Source organism: Oncorhynchus kisutch, linkage group LG15 (assembly GCF_002021735.2).
Source record: "Oncorhynchus kisutch isolate 150728-3 linkage group LG15, Okis_V2, whole genome shotgun sequence".
Taxonomy (NCBI): domain Eukaryota; kingdom Metazoa; phylum Chordata; class Actinopteri; order Salmoniformes; family Salmonidae; genus Oncorhynchus; species Oncorhynchus kisutch.
The window spans coordinates 63,313,682-63,336,952 of record NC_034188.2 but is presented as its reverse complement, the minus strand read 5'-3'; the positions used below and the strand labels follow the sequence as shown (position 1 = coordinate 63,336,952).

The 23,271-nt window shown below is 43.6% G+C and overlaps 1 protein-coding gene across 1 annotated transcript in view; it reads right to left on the bottom strand.

Moving 5' to 3' along the window:
- Nucleotides 1-23,271, bottom strand: part of LOC109905656 (carboxypeptidase D-like) — a 34,997-nt gene that overhangs the window by 4,900 nt on the left and 6,826 nt on the right. Inside the window, exons 3-19 of the mRNA XM_020503164.2 lie at nt 12,311-12,453; nt 11,865-12,034; nt 11,193-11,519; nt 10,756-10,868; nt 5,509-5,700; nt 4,465-4,632; nt 4,208-4,317; nt 3,910-4,012; nt 3,666-3,808; nt 3,332-3,501; nt 2,850-3,152; nt 2,095-2,290; nt 1,710-1,845; nt 1,461-1,607; nt 1,279-1,377; nt 1,074-1,138; nt 762-893 (exon numbers count right to left, since the gene is read on the bottom strand). Of these exons, the coding sequence (XP_020358753.1) occupies nt 762-893; nt 1,074-1,138; nt 1,279-1,377; nt 1,461-1,607; nt 1,710-1,845; nt 2,095-2,290; nt 2,850-3,152; nt 3,332-3,501; nt 3,666-3,808; nt 3,910-4,012; nt 4,208-4,317; nt 4,465-4,632; nt 5,509-5,700; nt 10,756-10,868; nt 11,193-11,519; nt 11,865-12,034; nt 12,311-12,453 (2,717 nt within the window). The remainder of the gene's footprint in view (nt 1-761; nt 894-1,073; nt 1,139-1,278; nt 1,378-1,460; nt 1,608-1,709; nt 1,846-2,094; nt 2,291-2,849; nt 3,153-3,331; nt 3,502-3,665; nt 3,809-3,909; nt 4,013-4,207; nt 4,318-4,464; nt 4,633-5,508; nt 5,701-10,755; nt 10,869-11,192; nt 11,520-11,864; nt 12,035-12,310; nt 12,454-23,271) is intronic.

Here is a 23,271-nt window from a genome sequence, read left to right as displayed (position 1 = left end):
GAGAGAGAGGAAACACAGATTGAATGTAAAGTACACAGAACAGAAAGTAAGTAGCCATGTCCGAGCCAGAACGGCCGATAGGGCAGGAGCTTATATCCTGTTACTGTAGCGTAAGACAGCTTGATGTGCAAGTACAAATCAAATGTATTTATATAGCCCTTCTTACATCAGCTGATATCTCAAAGTGCTGTACAGAAACCCAGCCTAAAACCCCAAACAGCAAGAAATGCAGGTGTAGAAGCACGGTGGCTAGGAAAAACTCCCTAGAAAGGCCAAAACTTAGGAAGAAACCTAGAGAGGAACCAGGCTATGAGGGGTGGCCAGTCCTCTTCTGGCTGTGCCGGGTGGAGATTATAACAGAACAGAAGCACACACTCTAGCAAAGATTTTATAAGTAAACCAAGACGGACCACAGCCCGTCGTTTCAAATGGGAACAAATTAGTCATAGTGGTTCAAAGATCTGTCTCAATATCTGTGACGCTAGTCTATCGCAAGGAAGACAGACAGATTTTTACCTTGTCAGCATGGGGATTCGATCCAGCAACCTTTCAGTTACTGGCCCAATGCTCTAACCACTAAGCTACCTACCACCCTAACTGCGTTTGACAAATGCGTTTGATAAGTAACCAAATCGGAGTGCCAAAATGCTTTAATTAATTATTATCAAACACACTCAATAACTCTTATCAACACATTTGTGAACTTATTTAATACATTTGTATCACATGGCACCAGGTCAGAGGTCAAGGGTATTACTGACCTCCACCAGCATGCTAAGCAGTGCCTTCCTGTTCTCAGCCCACAGCGTGGCCAGCTGCACGGCCGGGGGGAACAGACAGCAGCCTGTATACACCGTGATCTCTGGACAGTGGCCAAAGTCCACACTGAAGTCCTGGAACACAGACACACACACAGATCAGAAGAGGCATTTTGGTGACCAATAAATATAGTCCTGTCGTTCCAGGACTCAACCAGCAGATGCCTCTTTGGGCCCAGGGTGTCAGAACAACCCTCCTCCTGAGACAGGTATAGCATTAGATAGCATTAAGAAGCAGGGGTTGATGGAACATACCTTCATGCTGCCCATGTGACTTTGTCTCTCTGCTGCCCTGAGTACTCCATCTGGGATGTTACCCACTGAGTAGAGAGGAGGAGAAGAGGAGGCTGAAACAATAGATATATAGTAGCTATCTTCTTTTTTAATTCACCACTTCCTTTTAATTCACTATACAGTCTATAGGTCACAGTGGTCTATTTGTGGTGCTGTTGGTACATACTTTGGTCATTGCTTGAACATCCTGTATCCCCCAGGTGCATCTTGGGATGGTTTCTGGCATAAACATTGGCCAGGTACTTCAGAGTTTCCTCATTTTCAACTGAAAAAAAGTACACTATTAGTTAACTATTTATTTAATAGTTTTCCCACTAAAGTATTCTATTTGGAGCCCTATGCTCCTACCTGGCTGTACAGGCTTGTCGTAGGGGTAAGTGGCCAACAGGGAGCCTCCATCCAGGGCTACAGAGAGTGTGAAGCCCCTCTCTAAGATCAGGTCCATCACTGCCCTGGTCTCTGGCTGAGCCTCCACCACGCGCTGGGAGGCATTACCTACAACAGCAGCACACACAGACAGGACACCATTAGACATGTAAGGGCATGCAAGTATACACACACAAAACATCTGTCTATACAAAAACAGCAGGTACTGACCGAAGAAGTCAGTGTCCAGATCTTTCCCGTGTGTGTTGGTCATGCCCACAGTAGAGGTGCACTGTTTCTCTCTGGCCAGCTCTCGTCCATCTGGGTTGATGGAGGGAAGGATGACGATCCGCGTCTCGTTTATCAGCTGTGGAGAGGAGAAGAGGGAAAAGGATAAAGAGGAATGATGGGTAGAACAGGACATCAGTGATATTTAATGAGAGCTTTTGTATTTTACAACATCTCTAAACTTTAGAAAGTGTGGTAGATCAAGAAATCCACATGATGAATATTTAGCCATTTCAAGGCAACACAACTGTGCAAGGGTGTGAATAATTTCACTAGGTAACCTAGCTATGATTGGTGTAGTAAAACCATCTCAGTTAAAACATCTCACCCTGGTGATGGTGGGGTTCTTGCCGTAGTTGATGCAGAGGAAGGCAGCGAACTCCAGCAGCAGCTCTGTGCCCACGGGGGCATTGCCATGGATACCTCCCACCAAGCGGATCTTGGGCTCGGCCGTTTCAGGCTCATCTGGTTTGTTGGAGATCTCCAAGGCCCAGATGGTCCTGTACTCCACACTCTGGCCCAAACTACACAGAAAAATGCATGTTATTATCAGTTTCACTGTAGATAATATGGAATATGGTCACCTAGCAGACTCTTCTTCAATAAATAATTCAAACCATTTGGAGAGGTTTTGGGGTTAGCCATTAGAAGTACAGGGGAGCTGGTTACTAGCCTTGGGCTAGTAACCGAAAGGTCGCTGGTTCGAATACCCAATCCAACAAGTGAAAAATCTGTACCCTTGAGCAAGGCACTTAACACTAATTTGCTCCATGGGCGCCGTACTACTATGGCAGACTCTGTAAAACAATACATTTCATAGCACCTATCTAGTGCATGTGACAATACATATACATTTTTTAAAAATTTTAAATTTTTACAAGACAAATTATTTTGATTAAGTGCAGTTACACTAGGGGTTAGAGGTCAGAGTTTACCTATGCAGGGAGGTGACATTTGATGCGTTTAGCTAGGAGGTCAGTGGTCATAACTCAGGTCTACTTGTGCAGGGAGTTCCTCTTGGGAAAGTAGACGTTTAGAGGTTAGTTATCAGGTTAGGGTTTAGAGGTCCTAACTCAGGCTTACCTATGCAGGGAGGTGATCTTGGGGAAGTTGAACGTCAAACCCCTCAGGAACTCTGACAGCTCTTTGTAGCGTCTGTATCTGAAGCTGCTCTCTGTGACGGTACTCTGAACCAGCTGCTCCAGCCCCTGGCCCAGAGACAGGTCCTTAATGAAGCTCTGAAACACCTCCTCTGCAGGGTCCTGGGTGGCCCTGGGGTCCATTGGGGCCTGGCCGTTGGGATCAGAACGCATCCGTGTCAGCCGGAAGTCTACCAGCTCCACCCCCTCCTCTGGCACTGTGGCATAGATCTTTACTGAGTTATACCTGAGAAGACGGGGAGGGAGGGTTAGGCCACAGAGGTCGTTCATTCTAGTTGTTCTGTTTCTATGGGTTAGTGTGTGGTTACCCTGCAGATAAACAGGGTTTTTTGGACCGGTCTTGGGTCTACATTTTAAACAAACCCTCAAATTTATCTCAGTTACTACTACGGTCCTGTCTCTCACCCCTGTGCGGAGGCGGTGAGGTGGTACGTTCCAGGGACCAGAAGTCTCCAGTAGTCTCCAGCTAGGTGGGTTGTGATTTGATGATCGATCTCCTCCACCGTGATGGTGGCATTAGGGATGCCTGTACCATCTTTAATGTCTATCACCATGCCCTTCACGCCTCTGTGGACCTACAGAGGCACACACACAATGAATACCTCAAATACAAGTTGGTGCATTTGAGACAAAATAAGTAGGTAAGACAGAGGGAGAGAGAGAAAATACACATACAATTTTTTAAATAATAAAAATTGAGAGAGAGAGAGTGTGAAGGACTGCATGTAAGTATGCTGACCTGGTGGATGTACTGCAGTAAGGCTCTGTGGTTCTGGTCCCAGTACAAAGGCAGGTGCTGGGCCTTAGGGTACTTCACACAGCCCAACTCTATGGTCACCTCAAAACAGTTAGTGTTCAGGTAGTTCCAGTCCTGCATCCCACCTGGTGAGAGAACACAAAGAGAAGTCAGATACACACGCACAGGTGCGCAGACATACAAATTGTTCCTCACAGTGTGTGAATTGGAATGAGAGGGCACGTACCGGGAACATTGTACCAGTTGGCGCCGTTGGTGATGCCGTCCTCAAAGAACTCTGATCGGTAAAGGTCCTCACAAGGGTGTCCTTTGTGCATGAGAGCGTTTTCCTGGACACACACACACACACACAGGGCAAATGCAATGCAATAAAAACAGCAGAATTGAAACAGTAAACGTATCTTCTGTCCAGTGGTTTTATTAACAGAATTCAAATAGTTTACAACTGCATAAATGTATTAATTAAAAAGTTACATTAAATGGACTGATATAAGGACCAAAATTGTGTGTTGAAGTCCACTGACCTGAGAGTAGGCTCTGGCCACTTGTTTAAAGACCTTGTCATCAGGACACTTGCTGTACTCCGTACGTCCCTGCTTGTCATCATCATATGGGTAGTTGACCACCAATGACCCTGTGGTGGGCAGAGAGTAAATATTCAATGAGAATACAGTATATTACTAAAATTATAAAGCTGTCCTCCAAAGTGGGACAATATGTTGGTGGCAGGCCAACATACAATTTTTAGAAACATTGAAAAATGGGGGAGCTTAGGGATTACCTCCATGTAGGTTGGCTGAGAGCACAAAGGGATTACTCTTGAGCCAGTTCATCACAGCGATGGTCTCTGGCTGCCTGGGTTCAGTGATGGTAGTGAATTGGTCAGGAAAGTTACGGTTCAGGTCAAAGTTGTTACTGTTGTTGCGTCCCGTGTACCCTCTTACATCACCTGCGAGAGAAAATGAACAGAAAACAATACAAAACACATGATACCTATATCTCAATCCATTATACAGAGACAACAGAAACGGATCATTCTCATGTCAAAGTACCCATGTACCAAAACAAATATTTCCATGGCTTCTTTTAATAATAGGGTAGTTTCACCTTAAATATTTCCCCGGTGATCAACTTCCTGTTTATAAAGTGCTGGGGAAAACAGCAGCACAAGTAGCTGAGCTAAAACTAGACCTATGTTAGAGGAAATGTGAGAAGATCTACAGGGCAAATAAGGAAGCTAGGCAGCAAGAAATTCCATTCAGAAGTATTTCAAGGTCTCAGTCTGACACTTGACGTACAGATAGTTTCTGTTAGCATATTCAAGCTATTTGGGTATGAACACTTTTTGTTCACAGACAGAAAGTTCTTAAAATTCTATACAAATTCACCATGTGTAATGTGTATTCCTGTGATATTTTAGTGACTGCAACAAAATCTATGGGGTAAAAAACCTACCTAAAATGTTTTTGCAGATATGCGCTAGTTGATCAGGACATTTATTACAAGTTATAAATGGCTCTCTAAGGTATGCAATGACTGACATGACAAGAGGAACTGATGATGCACTACCCAACCTCAAAATTGCACCTGGTGCATTCTACTATTACAACTCTCAAGAATAAGTTGAAAGCCGGACCGAGTTCCTTAAGAAAAATAAAACTTGGGGGAGGCACAGTTTGTGGACCACTGACTTCATGCTACCGCTGATCATGTTAAATACCTTCTTTTAGAGCGACACTGCATTTTTCTTCATCTGGCATGCGTACGGGCAACATTTTCACAAATAGACCCCCCCCCCCCACACACACACACGTTCCTCTCTTACCCTCCCTGGCGATCTCATAACCATCCGGGTTCATGGAAGGCATAATGTGTATCCGAGTCGTGTTGACCAACTGGGTGACCTCAGGGTCGCTGCCATAGTTATGGCACAGGTACTCAATAAGGTTGAGGAGTAGCTCGCGTCCCACCACCTCATTTCCGTGCATGTTAGCTATGTACTTGAACTCTGGTTCACCTGAAGCAGAGGGGAGAAAAGAGCGGGAAAAATCAATACAAAAAGTGTTAGAGTGCTATTAAAAGAGAAGTAGGGCAAAGTCGGCTGAGAGAGAATAAGGGCGGAGGTCTCCTGAACAAATTCACACTCAATTAAACTAAAGCACACCAATGATTTTAAAACCCTCCTTATCCTTGCAGTGCCACCAAATATTGAAAAAACACAATGCTTTAAAGGGCCTGCTGATATGAGTGAGTACACCACATTCAAAAGGATATCAAATCAAATTTTATTGGTCACATACACATATTTAGCACATGTTATTGTTGGTGCAGTAATATCTAACAATTCACAACAATACACACATCTAAAAGTAAAATAATCAAATTGAAAAAATATAAATATTAGGACAAGAAATGTCAGAGTGGCATTGACTAAAATACTGAAGAATAGAATGCAGTATATAGTTGAAGTTGGAAGTTTACAGACACTTAGGTTGGCGTCATTAAAACTCCTTTTTCAACCAATCCACACATTTCTTGTTAACAAACTATTGTTTTGGCAAGTTGGTTAGGACATCTACTTTCTGCATGACACAAGTAATTTTTCCAACAATTGTTTACAGACAGATTATTTCACTTATCACAATTGTAGTGGGTCAGAAGTTTACATACACTAAGTTGACTGTGCCTTTAAACAGCTTGGAAAATTCCAGAAAAGGATGTCATGGCTTTAGAAGCTTCTGAAAGGCTAATTGACATCATTTGAGTAAATTGGAGGTGTACCTGTGGATGCATTTCAAGGCCTACCTTCAAACTCAGTGCCTCTTTGCTTGACATCATGGCAAAATCAAAAGAAATCAGCCAAGACCTCAGAAAAAAAAATTGTAGACCTCCACAAGTATGGTTCATCCTTGGGAGCAATTTCCAAACGCCTGAAGGTACCACGTTCATCTGTACAAACAATAGTACGCAAGTATAAACACCATGGGACCACGCAGCCGTCATACCACTCAGGAAGGAGATGCGTTGTCTCCTAGAGATGAACGTACTTTGGTGGGAAAAATGTGCAAATCAATCCCAGAACAGCAAAAGACCTTGTGAAGATGCTGGAGGAAACGGGTACAAAGTATCTATATCCACAGTAAAACGTATTTATATCCACAGTATCGACATAACCTGAAAGGCAGCTCGGCAAGGAAGAAGTCACTGCTCCAAAACCGCCATGAAGCACGGGGGTGGCAGCATCATGTTGTGGGGGTGCTTTGCTGCAGGAGGGACTGGTGCACTTCACAAAATAGATGGCATCATGAGGGAGGATAATTATGCGGATATATTGAAGCAACATCTCAAGACATCAGTCAGGCAGGAAGTTAAAGCTTGGTCGTAAATGGGTCTTCCAAATGAACAATGACCCCAAGCATATTTCCAAAGTTGTGGAAAAATGGCTTAAGGACAACAAAAGTCAAGGTATTGGAGTGGCCATCACAAAACCCTGACCTCAATCCTATAGCCAATTTGTGGGCAGAACTGCAAAGGCATGTGCGAGAAAGGAGGCCTACAAACCTGACTCCGTTACACCAGCTCTGTCAGGAGGAATGGTCCAAAATGTACCCTACTTATTGTGGGAAGCTTGTCAAAGGCTACCCGAAACATTTGACCCAAGTTAAACCATTTAAAGGCAATGCTACCAAATACTAATTGAGTGAAAGTAAACTTCTGACCCACTGGGAATGTGATGAAAGAAATAAAAGCTGAAATAAATCATTCTCTCTACTATTATTCTGACATTTCACATTCTTAGAATAAAGTGGTGATCCTAACTGACCTAAAACAGGGAATTTTTACTAGGATTAAATGTCAGGAATTGTGAAAAACTGAGTTTAAATGTATTTGGCTAAGGTGTATGTAAACTTCTGACTTCAACTGTACATATGAGATGAGTTAAGGAGTATGTAAACATTATTAAAGTGACCAGTGATTCCATGTCTACATACATAGGGCAGCAAACTCTAAGGTCCAGGCTTGAGCAACCGGGTGTCAGCCAACTAGTGGTGGCTATTTAACAGTCGGATGGGCTTGTTTTTCAGTCTCTCAGTCCCAGCTTTGATGCACCTGTACTGACCTCGCATTCTGGATGGTAGCGGGGTGAACAGGCAGTGGCGCGGGTGTTGATGTCCTTGATCATCATTTTGGCCTTCCTGTGACATCAGGTGCTGTAGGTGTACTGGGGGGCAGACAGTGTGCCCCCGTTGATGCGTTGGGCAGACCACACCACCCTCTGGAGAGCCCTGTGGTTGTGGGCGGTGCAGTTGCCATACCAAGCGGTGATACAGCCTGACAGGATGCTCTCAATTGTGCATCTGTAAAAGTTTGAGGGTATGAGGGGCCAAGCCAAATTTCTTCAGCCTCCTGAGGTTGAAGAGGATCTGTTACACCTTCTTCACCACACTGAAATGGTCCACCACAGACAGATCTTCAGTGCTGTGTACGCCAATCAACTTGAAGCTTTCCACCTTCTCCACTGTGATCCCGTCAATGTGGACAAGGGCGTGCGCCCACTGCTTTTTCCTGAAGTCCACGATCAGCTCCTTTGTTTTGTTAACGTTGAGGGAGAGGTTAATTTCCTGGCACCACTCCACCAGGGACCTCACCTCCTCCCTGTAGGCTGTCTTGTTATTGTTGGTAAATCAGGCCTACTATGGTTGTGTCGTCTGCAAACTTGATGATTGGAGTTGAGGCGTGTGTCATGGGTGAACAGGCTGTACAGGAGGGGGCTGAGTACACACCCTTGTGGGGCCCCTGTGTTGAGGATCAGTGAAGTGGAGGTGTTGTTTCCTACGTTCACCACCTGGGGGTGGCCAGTCAGGAAGTCCAGGACCCATTTGCACAGGGCGGGTTCAGACCCAGGGCTTCAAGCTTGATGACGACCTTGGAGGGTACTATGGTGTTGAAGACTGAGCTATAGCCAATGAACAGCATTCTTACATAGGTATTCCTCTTGTCCAGGAGTTGTAGGGCAGTGTAGTGGCGATTACATCTCTGTGGATCTATTGGGGCGGTAAGCAAATCATAGTGGGTCTAGAGTGTCAGGTAAGGTAGAGGTGATATGATCCTTAACTAGCCTCTCAAAGCACTTCAGGATGACAGAAGCGAGTGCTACGGAGCGATAGTCATTTTGTTCAGTTACTTTGCTTTCTTGGGTACAGGAACCATGGTGGACATCTTGAAGCAAGTGGAGACAGCAGACTGGGATAGGGAGAGATTGAATACGTCCGTAAACACTCCAGCCAGCTGGTCTCCGCATGCTCTGAGGATGAGGCTAGGGATGCCGTCTGGGCCGGCAGCCTTGCGAGGGTTAACACGCTTAAATGTCTTACTCATGTCGGCCACAGAGAAGGAGAGCCCACAGTCCTTAGGTGCGGGCCGCGTCGATGGCACTGTGTTATTCTCAAAGCGAGATGTGACTGGTTTTCCCTTTGTAATCCGTGATTGTCTGTAGACCCACACGTCGTGTTTGAGCCGTTGAATTGCGACTCCACTTTGTATTTGTTCTGGCGTTTTCTCTGTTTGATTGCCTTATGGAGGGAATAACTTCACTGTTTGTATCGACTATATTCCCAGTCACCTTGCCATGGTTAAATGCGACGGTTCACGCTTTCAGTTTAGCGCGAATGCTGCCATCTATCCACAGTTTATGGTTTGGGTAGGTTTTAATAGTCCGTGGGAACAACTGTATCTGTATATACATCAATGTTATTATACAAGGCTACCCAGAACATATCCCAGTCCGTATGATCAAAACAATCTTGAAGCATGGATTCTGATTGGTCAGACCAGTGTTGAATAGACCATAGCACAGTTACTTCCTGTTTGAGTTCCTGCCTATAGGAAGGGAAGAGCAAAATAAAGTTGTGATCTGGTTTGCTGAAGGGAGGGCGGGAGGGCCATGTAGGCATCCCGGGAGAGAGAATAGCAGTGGTTGAGTATTTTCCCAGAGCGAGTACTACAGTCAATGTGTTGATAGAAAATTTTAGGAAAATGCTCCTGAATCTTATGTTAAAATCCCAAGCCACAATAAATGCGGCCTCAGGATATGTGGTTTCCAGTTTGCATAATGTCCAGTGTAGTTCCTTGAGGGCCGTTCTGGTATCGGCTTGATGGGGAATATACACGGCTGTGACTAACCGAAGATAATTCTCTGGGAGGTAATACGGTCTGTATTTGATTGTGAGGTATTCTAGGGCAGGTGAACGAAGGACTTGAGTTTCTGTACGTTATCCCAATCACACCATGAGTGGTTAATCAAGAAACATACACCACCGACCTTCTTCCCTGAGAGTTCTTTATTCCTGTCTGCGCTATGTACTGAGAACCCAGCTGGCTGTATGGACGGGGACAGTATATCCGGAGAGCCATGATTCCGTGAAACAGAGAATGTTACAGTCCCTGATGTCTCTCTGGAAGGAGATCTTTGTCCTGAGCTTGTCTACTTTATTTTCCACAGACCGAACATTAGTGAGTAATATAATTGGAAGCGGTGGATGGTGTGCCCGCCTCCTGAGTCGGACTAGAAGTCCACTCCGAATACCTCTTCTCCGGCGGTGGAGTCTTGGAGCAGCCTATGGGAGAAGTTCAATTGTCCTCAGGGTTGCGAACAAATAATCAAATTCGGGAAAGATGTATTCCTGGTCGTAGTGCTGGTAAGTTACCGCAGCTCTGATATCCAAAAGCTATTTCCAGCTTTATGTAATAACACAATAATCGTTCTGGGCTAATAGTGTAAGAAAATAACACACAAAAAATAAAATACTGCAAAGTTGCTTAGGAGCTAGAAGCAGAACTGCCATGTCTGTCATCGCCATCTTGTTATGAAGCTACTAGATAATTGGGCCGAAGCAATAATATCAGGATCATCTTAAGGAAGAAAACAGCAGAACTGCTATGAATTTCAGTGTATGAACACAATCCAGTTACTGTAAGAAGTTAGATCATCATAAACCAAACAGCCATTGATTGAAGGCCTCGCTTTAGAGCCAATAGTCTCTTCTGGAGCTACACCAAATCACATCCATACCTGGCTCATGGACAGTGGGGTTGTCTGATATCACCATGACGTATAGCTCACGGTCCTCTGCTGACTTCCCAATGGAGTAGAGATGAGCGATGGAACGGAACCCATTGCTGTACCTGTTGTGTTGAAAGAACAAGGCTTTTTCACATTTAATTCAAGCTCCAACATCCTAATATTACTTTTTTTATTTAACAGGCAAGTCCGTTAAGAACAAATTCTTATTTACATTGACGGGCTAGGTACAGTGGGTTAACTGCCTTGTTCAGGGGTAGAACAACATATTTTCACCTTGTCAGCTCGGGGATTCGATCTAGCAACCTTTCGGTTACTGGCCCAACGCTCTAACCACTAGGCTACCTGCCGCCCCAGGTAGCCTATACTTGCTAGCATAACATTTTAAATGCTTCACTGCAAAGGCTATAAAGCAAACATAACAGTACCTGCGTAGGAACAGCTCCATGTCATTGTAATGGTGATGGCGGAAGTCCTGTGGCTGGATGGGCTGGTGCTCAGGCTGGGCTGGGGGCCGAGCCTCCTGGGGAGTGGAGCTCTCGTTGGCCCCAGAGGTCACCATCTCAGAGGTGGTGCTGGAGGTCTCGATGCTGGTGGAGTCAGGGTCAGAGGTTGTGGTAGGGCCGGTGGTGGTGGGGGTAAAGGGTACGGTTATGCCACCTGTGGGTTCATTTCCCAGGGGTGCCAGGGTGAAATTGAGCTCGGTGGCCTTGCCCTCCACCACTTGAACCCCAACTACTGTCATGGACATGTACCTATGAAGACAGACATTGAATGTTTATTTTGTTGCAGTTAAAATAAACATTTAGTAATGCTAAAAACAAAGTAAAACCCCTCTGCACAGCAGTGTATCTACATCCAGGTGATTTGAAATGTATTTCACCAGGAAGTGTCAGGTAACATGGTTAAGTACCAGTAACAAGCTCGAAGTCATACATTTACTTCCTGTAAGAAAACACCATACCCAAATCAGTTCTAAGGAAAACAGACAGGAACTAAAGTCAGGAGTAGAGTATGCTTATTTTGTTAAAGACTACAGTAACTTGTGCCTGCAAAGTTACTGTAGAAACTATAGAGCTCATTCCTCCAGCTGTACTTACCCCGTAGCTATAGCTGAGACATTGTATGTCCCAGGGAGCAGCAGACGGTAGTAGTCACCAAACTGGGCCGTGGTCAGGTTATGGTTGATGCCTGCCACCATGATCCTGACATCAGGCAGAGCTGTCCCATTGGTAGCTTCCTTCACATAGCCTCTTACTCCAATGTGAACCTGGGAGAAAACAGGATAACGTTAGAAGAGATCTCAAACGCTGTTTCTATTGCCTCAGTAGCTGGGAACAAAAGAATCTCAAATAACTAAGTGCTGCCCAGAACTAAGTAACTACTGCAAACGGATGTCAAGACAGAAAAATCTCTTCAATTAAAATAAATAGAGTACAGTAGTAAGAACCAGAGAGTAATACTACAGATATTCATATGTGCAATGAAATTATGTGTATGATCATTTGAAAGTTGGAGTGTGACACTGTGTCTTGTGAAAGCCTACCTGCTCCAGGTAGGCAATGAGTGACTCCCTGTTGTAGTCCCACTCTTTCTTTAACTCGGAGGCCGGGGGAAATTTACAGCAGCTCAGTTCCATGGTGATCTCCAGGCAGTTCCCATTCAGGTAGTTATAGTCCTGCATGCCTCCTGAACAGGGATTACAAATTGGAGTTTATTTCAATAATTTTTCCTGCAAACATTTTAAATGTCTCTGCTTCAAAACTACTCATGAAGACATCAATATCATGTTTGGGAGCACAAACTAAAGAACGTGGGCAAGCATACAAAATAAACTGTCAAAACAATGTCTGTTTAGGACATGAAAGCAATAGCATGAGCACAGACCTAACGCTTTGAATCAGGTATGTCCTTAAATCTACACCAATCCACCCTGCATCCCATTGCTGGCTTGCTTCTGAAGCGAAGCAGGGTTGGTCCTGGTCAATCCCTGGATAGGAGACCAGATGCTGCTGGAAGTGGTGTTGGAGAGCCAGTAGGAGGCACCCTTTCCTCTGGTCTAAAAAAAAATATAAATATTTTTCCCAATGCCCCAGGGCAGTGATTGGGGACATTGCCCTGTGTAGGGTGCCGTCTTTCGGGTTGGGACGTTAAACGGGTGTCCTGACTCTCTGTGGTCACTAAAGATCTCATGACACTTATTGTAAGAGTAGAGGTGTTAACCCTGGTGTCCTGGCTAAATTCCCAATCTGGCACTCATACCATCATGGTCAGCTAATCATCCCCTCTCCCCTGTAACTATTCCCCAGGTCATTGCTGTAAATTAGACTGTGTTCTCAGTCAACTAACCTGGTAAAATAAGAGTTTCATAAAAAGTAGGCTAAAAGGTGTTGATACATCCAAAGTGGCTGCGGCCAGCACCAGCCTTTCCTCCAGTCCAGGGCTGCCTGGTGGAGGGAATGTTTTTGCTGAGGCCTAGTGCCACCTGCTGCCCAGGCAGCGTTACAGGCAGTAGGCCTCTGGGGGGTTGCCATGACTGGGCTCCTGTCACCCAATAAGGGTTTCCATTTGGAAAATGTGGTGCTGGAAATTTGACCGGCAGCTTTTGAAATTTACCTGACATTTGAGAAATGTACTCGACCATGCAAGACCTGGATGCAACAATGTGTGGTACAACTTATTGAAATATGATGCACACTTTGAAGATGTTACAATAACTGTCCACATGGACTTTTCCTCAGCCAGCAAGATGAGTAAAGACAGCAAAATCATTAGCCTGTCAATCTACCATAATCCCCATCGTAGAAAAATGTACCTAGGCATATTCTACTGGTCAGCTTGTCGAGAAAAAAATAGCCCACTCCAAACAGACTCTGGGACAATTGATCGCAAATTCATACAACCAGATGAGTAAAGATGCTTACGCATAGTGTAGAGAAATGCTATTTCTTATGCAGGTGACCAACCTATTGCTAATACAGGGCTACAACTCAAAGTAAAGCCTGTGGGGTCCCCTACAGGATAGCTCCCGCATTACACTAACTGCCAAAACCAGCGCACACACATAATCTCCTTTGTAGCTGAACATTGTGTGCCCGAAGAGGATTCTACGATGATGGACAGACAACTGAGCCAATGGCGGAAGACTACAGACTACACCCCAGCTGAACCAATCCAAAGATCCGATCTTCCAGAATCAACCTACTTTCTGTTCTATATATAAGTGGTGTACTGATTGTAACGGTCTCTTTGCCTGCCGTTCCGTACGAACTAACGGAGGAGCCGTAATTACGCTGTACTAGATATCTTCACTCTGAATAAACTGTCGCTTGTCATACAATTTACCACCTTGTCTGAATCGATCCTTGACCGGCTCGCCCATCTACATATCTAATTTCTAACAATAGGCTACATAAAAACCAATTAAAAAGCATGGAGTCTGATGCAACAGATAAGAACATTTAGCTATTTAACTATTTCTTCACATTATAAGCACAGCAATGCGCACAAGGCAGTAGTGAAAATGTTCGAACCATAGTGCAATTAGCGGGAAAACTGTTGTCAAAAGTGAACCGCACATGTGAGCGCTTTCATGTGACAGAGATGAGAATATCCGTTCGAAATTTAGAAAGAGGGGAGATCTAATATGCAACAACTAACGTTAGCATGTGTTAATAATATGACTACGGTTGTGCGCCTTTGGCTACTGGACAACGAAAGAACGTTGATGTAGAATAATTGCCTCCACGGACATGGTCAGATTGTGGATAGCTCACTTTGAAGCAAGGTAAAACATACCTCTCATATGTGGTAAACTTTCAGGTTTTAATCAATTAAAAATATGTTGTCAAAATGCATAGGTGTGTGACGCGCTGATGAAGCCTGCCTCCCGTTTCCTACGCTTTTGCTGTTTGAGATGCTGTATAAGCAGCTCTCGCGATATCTGACAGATTTTCTACTCAAAGGCTTTGTATCTCTCTATGCTTTGCACGTGTGCTAAATAAGATACAGCGCATTTGTAAAGTATTCAGACCCCTGGACTTTTTCCACATTTTGTTACAGCCTTATTCTAAAATGTATTTTAAAAACAATTTAATACATTTTAGAAAAGCTGTATCAAAACAAAATGTGGAAAAAGTCAAGGGGTCTGAATACTTTCCGAATGCACTGTACATAGCGAATATACTGTACACACGTGCCAATTTAATTCCACAAAATTATGCAAAGTAACCTATAGACCGATAAGCATGACCATCAAATGTATTTCCATTGACTGATATTTCAATCAATGAATAAGCTAAAAAGCATTATTTCGCAATGTGATTTTGTCTTCTCCCAGACAATTGACCGGCACCAATTTTATTTGAAATTGGCTTTTCGATTTAAAAATAATTGTTTACATACAATGCATAAGGAAAGTATTCAGACTCGTTTCACACATTGTTACAGCCTTATTCTAAAAATGCCTCAATCGACACATAATACCCCATATGACAAAGCAAAAACATTTGCTAATGTATTAAAAATCAAAAACATTTACATAAGTATTCAGACCCTTTACTCAATACTTTGTTGAAGCACCTTTGGCAGCGATTAGAGCCTTGATTCTTCTTGGGTATGATGCTACAAGTTTGGCACACCTGCATTTGGGGAGTTTCTCCCATTCTTCTCTGCAGATTCTCTCAAGCTCTGTCAGGTACGATGGTGAGCATTGTTGCACAGCTATTTTCAGGTCTCTCCAGAGATGTTCGATTGGGTTCAAGTCCGGCTCTAGTTGGGCCACTCAAAAGAGAATCAGAGACTTGTCCCGAAGCCACTCCTGTTGTTTTGACTGTGTGCTTAGGGTCATTGTCCTGTTGGAAGGTGAACCTTGGCATTAGTCTGAGGTCCTGAGCGCTCTGGAACAGGTTTTCATCAAGGATCGCTCTTGTATTTTTCTCTGTTCATCTTTCCCCTCGATCCTGACTAGTCTCCCAGTCCCTGCCGCTGAAAAACATCCCCACAGCATGACCGCCATGCTTCACTGTAGGGATGGAGCCATGTTTCCTCCAGACATGACACTTGGCATTCAGGCAAAAGAGTTCATTTTGGTTTCATCAGACCAAAGAATCTTGTTTCTCATGGTTTGAGAGTCTTCAGGTGCCTTTTGGCAAACAAGTGGGCTGTCATGTGCCTTTTACTGAAGAGTGGCTTCCGTCTGGAAACAAACATTAACGCCTGATGGGAGAGATCTGCAGAGATGGTTGTCCTTCTGGAAGGTTTTCCCATCTCCACAGAGGAACTGTAGAGCTCTGTCAGACTGACAATCGGGTTCTTGATCACCTCTCTGACCAAGGCCCTTCTCCCCCGATTGCTCAGTTTGGCCGGGCGACCAGCTCTAGGAAGAGTCTTGGTTCCAAACTTCCTCCATTTAAGAATGATGGAGGCCACTGTGTTCTTGGGGACCTTGAATACCGCAGACATTTTTTGGTATCATTCCCCAGATCTGTGCCTCGACACAATCCTGTCTCAGAGCTCTAAGGACAATTCCTTCAACCTCATGGCTTGGTTTTTATTCCGACATGCACTGTCAACTGTGGGACCTTATATAGACATATCGTTGCCTTTTCAAATCATGGCCAATCAATTTAATTTACCAAGGGGACTACGATGAAGTTGTATAAACATCTCAAGGATGATCAATGGAAACAGGACGCACCCGAGCTCAACTTCGACTCTGATAGCAAAGGGTCTGAATAATTATGTAAATACGTTTTCTTTTTTTATACATTTTCTGACATTTCAAAAACCCTGTTTTCGCTTGGTCATTATGGGGTATTATGCATCGGAATACTTTCTGAATGCACCAAGGTATTTCGGTCTTATTTTTAATAGATTTGCAAAAATTCCTGGAATCCTGTTTTCACTTTGTCATTATGGGTTATTGTGTGTAGATTGATGAGAAAAAAAATTCAGAGTCTGAATACTTTCCGAATGCACTGTATATATCATTTTATAAAAAATTTAAAAAATGTCCAAAAGCTGACTATTATTGGCTAACGGAACCCCATAAAAGTAGGAAACTCTTCCTTTTCCTTCCCCCTTCCTGACACACAAACAAAACAAGGCCAAGTCACTTTCCCGCCTCTACACAGACACAATCCAGCTTGCAAATTCATGCTAGTGTGCATAACCACGCGCACGCATGCAAACACCCACGAGACAAACAACAAGGCCAGCTCTTTCATCTGAAAAGAGCCTACCAGCCTCAGGTTAGAAATGCTGTTCTGTGCATATGATTGACAGCATGTGTGGGAAAGACAACACAGCAGATCCAGAATTTTCATAATCAAAACGACACACACACAGCAGAGACGGCTAGGGTGGCTGGTAGTGATTTAGCCAACTACAGGACGTGGCTCTAGTACAGGAATCTTCAGAAGGTATTTGACACAGACATGAAGAGGAGGGGGAGAAACGGAAGCGAGTCTCCATCCATCATCAGTGAGTGACTAACTTAACAGGCACCAGTAAAAAAGCAATCTGCAGTAAGGCTGTTGAATGTGTGCGTGCTAGGCCAGTTCACACAGAGACGAAAGGTATCAGAAAGCACAGAGTAAGCCCTTACTAACACAGTACTGAGTAAGCTTAGGACAAGCCAGAATACAAGCCAGAGTGGTACATGCAGCTGTTGTACATCATCTCAAATGGCTGCATCACTGTGACAGCCTGGTCTGCAGATTGATTCTGGGTTGTGGTTTTGGTTGACTGGTAAAGAGTTTAGATATAAAACCACAAGACAGTTGGTGGGTTATTTTAAATATATTTGATGCCAGGCTTTATGGCAGCAGCATTACATATACAGTGGGGCAAAAAAGTATTTAGTCAGCCACCAATTGTGCAAGTTCTTCCACTTAAAAATATGATAATTTTCATAATACTTCAACTATGACAGACAAAATGAAAACAAAATCCAGAAAATCACATTGTAGGATTTTTTTATGAATTTATTTGCAAATTATGGTGGAAAATAAGTATTTGGTCACCTACAAACAAGCAAGATTTCTGGCTCTCACAAACCTGTAAATTCTTCTTTAAGAGGCTCCTCTGTCCTCCACTCGTTACCTGTATTAATGGCACCCGTTTGAACTTGTTATCAGTATAAAAGACACCTGTCCACAACCTCAAACAGTCCCACTCCAAACTCCACTATGGCCAAGACCAAAGAGCTGTCAAAGGACACCAGAAACAAAATTGTAGACCTGCACCAGGCTGGGAAGACTGAATCTGCAATAGGTAAGCAGCTTGGTTTGAAGAAATCAACTGTGGGAGCAATTATTAGGAAATGGAAGACATACAAGACCACTGATAATCTCCCTCGATCTGGGGCTCCACGCAAGATCTCACCCCGTGGGGTCAAAATTATCACAAGAACGGTGAGCAAAAATCCCAGAACCACACGGGGGGACCTAGTGAATGACCTGCAGAGAGCTGGGACCAAAGTAACAAAGCCTATCATCAGTAACACACTACGCCGCCAGGGACTCAAATCCTGCAGTGCCAGACGTGTCCCCTTGCTTAAGCCAGTACATGTCCAGGCCCGTCTGAAGTTTGCTAGAGAGCATTTGGATGATCCAGAAGAAGATTGGGAGAATGTCATATGGTCAGATGAAACCAAAATATAACTTTTTGGAAAAAACTCAACTCGTCGTGTTTGGAGGACAAAGAATGCTGAGTTGCATCCAAAGAACACCATACCTACTGTGAGGCATGGGGGTGGAAACATCATGCTTTGGGGCTGTTTTTTTGCAAAGGGACCAGGATGACTGATCCGTGTAAAAGAAAGAATGAATGGGGCCATGTATCGTGAGATTTTGAGTGAAAACCTCCTTCCATCAGCAAGGGCATTGAAGATGAAATGTGGCTGGGTCTTTCAGCATGACAACGATCCCAAACACACCGCCCGGGCAACGAAGGAGTGGCTTCGTAAGAAGCATTTCAAGGTCCTGGAGTGGCCTAGCCAGTCTCCAGATCTCAACCCCATAGAAAATCTTTGGAGGGAGTTGAAAGTCCATGTTGCCCAGCAACAGCCCCAAAACATCACTGCTCTTGAGGAGATCTGCATGGAGGAATGGGCCAAAATACCAGCAACAGTGTGTGAAAACCTTGTGAAGACTTACACAAAACCTTTGACCTCTGTCATTGCCAACAAAGGGTATATAACAAAGTATTGAGATAAGTATTTGGTCAATAACAAAAGTTTATTTTCCACCATAATTTGCAAATAAATTCATTTAAAAAATCCTACAATGTGATTTTCAGGATTTTTTTTCTCATTTTGTCTGTCATAGTTGAAGTGTACCTATGATGAAAATTACAGGCCTCTCTCATCTTTTTAAGTGGGAGAACTTGCACAATTGGTGGCTGACTAAATACTTTTTTTGCCCCACTGTATTTCTGTTATGTTTCATAGAGTATTCATAGTATTTTGCTTGAGTCATGGTAGTGGAAACATTACTAAACATGTAGCATGACTGTTAAATGGCAGTGTGTGTGTAAGCCCCAGTCTAGTTGTGCGCAGCTGACAGCTGTGGTGAAACAGATCAACAGGGCAGTGCCCTATGTGAGCCTGTTTTACAGAGTACTTTAAGGATGTTAGTTCAGGATGGTTCTCAGGGGCTTAGTCCCATATGGTGACACCAGCAGGGTGCAACAGGCCTAGGCTGTCTCTGACAGTGCCTCTATGGACACTGGCTAATAACCTTAGCATGAAAAAGACTGTACAGTGTGCATTGTAACAATGCTCCAAATAAGAGTAATCTCAGATACTTTTTCGTGTTTAATGATTTGCCCGGCAGCACCTGTGATGTGTGTATAATAGGACATGTCATATTAGACAATATCAGAGAGCAAACATCCTCCAGAGATAGAGCTCATGACAGGACCTCTAGCCTCAGTCCCACCCTCCACATCCTTCCTCCAGGCAGGATACACCAATGACTGTATATACACACAGTATGACTGGACAAAGCTATTCGTCATGTGACACCATTCATTCCTATGTGCAGACTCAATAGCGCATTCAAGCCAAATGAAGTTGGTTAAGATGACGTCACATGTTGACATAACATGTGCCGTCTGAGCTACTCCAGGAAATGAAGTTGCAGGCTGACCCCTCTCATTGAAGAACTTGAGTTGTAGGCCGACCTGTGTACTGTACGCTTCCATTAGTAACTCAATTATCCTTATTATTTCTACTGTGTGCTATTTAAAATAAATTGGTTCAAGTACATACATCTGGTGTATTAGAAGCTATTATTGATGTCATGATTGTCTTCTAAACATTTTTCAATTTACACAAAAATAACCACGAAGATTGCCCTTTTTCCATTCACTATAATGGGGGATCCTGTTTTCTGCTAACAATACCTGCAGTACCCTGGTCAGCCTGGAACTTCTGTGGCTTCAATGAGAGGGGGCAGTCATTCTCCCCTGGGATAGGCTATACACAGTGAGTGACACACCCTCATCCAGTGTTTTTTCCCTAACTACATGGAGTAGCCAGCCAAATAGAACAAGTAGCCAGCCAGGGAGTTTTGGCTGGCTACTTTGCAGAACGAGCTCTATTTTGGTGGCCTCTGGTACATTCTAATGCCTTGATTCCATCAGAAATAGACCAAATTATTTAATACTTTAACGACTTCACCTCCCAGATTAGTCAAATTAGTTGGAGTAGAAATACATGACTTCACAATAAAAATTAAAATGTATGAATTCAGTGTGTTAGTTGTTTTGGATATGGCCTAGCCCTATAAGATCAGGACCATTTAGTTGTTTTGGATATGGCCTAGCCCTATATGATCAGGACCATTTAGTTGTTTTGGATATGGCCTAGCCCTATATGATCAGGACCATTTAGTTGTTTTGGATATGGCCTAGCCCTATATGATCAGGACCATTTAGTTGTTTTGGATATGGCCTAGCCCTATAAGATCAGGACCATTTAGTTGTTTTGGATATGGCCTAGCCCTATATAATCAGGACCATTTAGTTGTTTTGGATATGGCCTAGCCCTATAAGATCAGGACCATTTAGTTGTTTTGGATATGGCCTAGCCCTATATGATCAGGACCATTTAGTTGTTTTGGATATGGCCTAGCCCTATATGATCAGGACCATTTCGTTGTTTTGGATATGGCCTAGCCCTATATGATCAGGACCATTTCGTTGGTTTGGATATGGCCTAGCCCTATATGATCAGGACCATTTCGTTGTTTTGGATATGGCCTAGCCCTATATGATCAGGACCATTTCGTCGTTTTGGATATGGCCTAGCCCTATATGATCAGGACCATTTCGTCGTTTTGGATATGGCCTAGCCCTATAAGATCAGGACCATTTAGTCGTTTTGGATATGGCCTAGCCCTATAAGATCAGGACCATTTAGTTGTTTTGGATATGGCCTAGCCCTATAAGATCAGGACCATTTAGTTGTTTTGGATATGGCCTAGCCCTATAAGATCAGGACCATTTAGTTGTTTTGGATATGGCCTAGCCCTATATGATCAGGACCATTTAGTTGTTTTGGATATGGCCTAGCCCTATAAGATCAGGACATTTTTTTAAGTAAGATCATCTTTAACATTAAACTTGTCTTCTCTTGAGAATAAAGTAATATTTACAGTTTGAGAAACAGTATAGAAATGCAAGAAAAGGATTTTAAAAATGCAAACATTCAGTGGGATGACCCCCAAACCCCCCATCAGATTGTATAAAAGTGGGGGTGCACAAAGGTATGACTGAAGAATGAAGGTATGACTGAAGAATGAAGGTATGACTGAAGAATGAAGCACGTGTTAAAACATGGGCTTTGCTATACAGAAAGCAACAGTTGACTACTCCATTTGACACGTTGATTAAATCAGTAGGCCTATATCAATATCTTTAATAATACTAGGCATCATTAGATTTTATAACCTTTTTATAACCTTTCATCTCTATCATATTTTGGACCAGAATGAGGCTCTCTCACCACTCCTCACTGCAGGAATAGTAGGTATTCAACCTCTTGATTTAATATGTTCATAATTTATCTGTAGATAAATTGCTAGTACCAGATCGGACCCCTTTTGCCTCCAGAACTTCCTGAATTCTTCAGGGCATGGAAACATTGCCCAATTGGTATCAAGGGACCTAGCGTGTCAGGAAAAAAAATCATTCCCTACGCCATTACACCACCAGCCTGTACAGTTGACAACAGGCAGGATGAGGCCATGGGCTCATGCTGCTTACGCCAAATCCTGACTCTGCCATCAGCGTGACGCAACAGGAACCGGGATTCGTCAGACCATGCAATGTTTTTCCACGCCTCGAATGTCCAGTGTGGGAGATCACATGCCCACTGGGGCCGCTTCTTATTGTTTTTAGCTGATAGGAGTGGAACCAGACGTGGTCACCTGCTGCAATAGCCCATCTGTGACAAGGACCGACAAGTTGTGCGTTCCGAGATGCCGTTATGCACACCACTGTTGTACGGAGTCGTTAATTGCTTGTTTGTGAGGGAGATAAAAGTCTCCAACTTCAGCGATTTTTGTGTATACTAAATTTAAATCTGCTGCTGATAGAACTCATGAGCTGGGCCTCTCTGAGCTGGATCTGTCTGCGCTGCTGTCTGGTCTGTCTAATGCAGGGGCGCAACTTTGGTTTTAGAAGTAGGGAGGACATAACTTTTGTTTTTTATCCAGTCGGATAAACACTACAAACAGCCTACCCGACACTCTGAGGCGTCCATGTGGTCCTAAAGCACACTGTTGCCTCGTTTTGTATCACATTCCAATGATAAAACTGGGGGGGTCTGATGTGTCTATGGTGTTTGTAGTCACCTGAGCCATAAGGGATCCTAGTGGGCATCTACCACCCCACTATTAGATTAGAGGGAGGCAATGTATGTTTGTTTTTAACCCCAGTTTTGATCACCCATTTCTCATTTTTCCAGATTAAAATTGTTTGAGCTTGTGATGTATCAATATTTATCTTTATACAATTAGCCATGACATAACCAATGAATATATAGCACAACTTTGGATTTCACCCAGTCTCAAACTGAAATGGTTTTGACCGTTCGGAAGTTATGGAGTAAGCTCCTCCCTTTTTTGAACATGCAGTGCTGCTTTGCTCGCAATAGTGATGGCCATCATCATTTTTGAAATGATCATCTTTACCCTGGATATCTAAAAATGACCATATACACTGATCGTATAAAGCAAAACTACCAAAACTATAGCTGATGGTGAACCTGATCAAAATCAAATCTAATGTAAGCCATGTTCAGCAGGTAGGCTATAGCCACATGAGTTGTCTCTCTGGTGGCTTACTTATATTCCGGTAACAGCGCATTTGATAACTTATCAAATCAATAATAAGGCCTAATATTGCGCAAGCCATTTTACAGGCATTTGAATGATGAAGGTGCTACGCAGATGTGCAAGATCAGGAATAAGCCCCATACCTCTCTTTGCTCAACACATG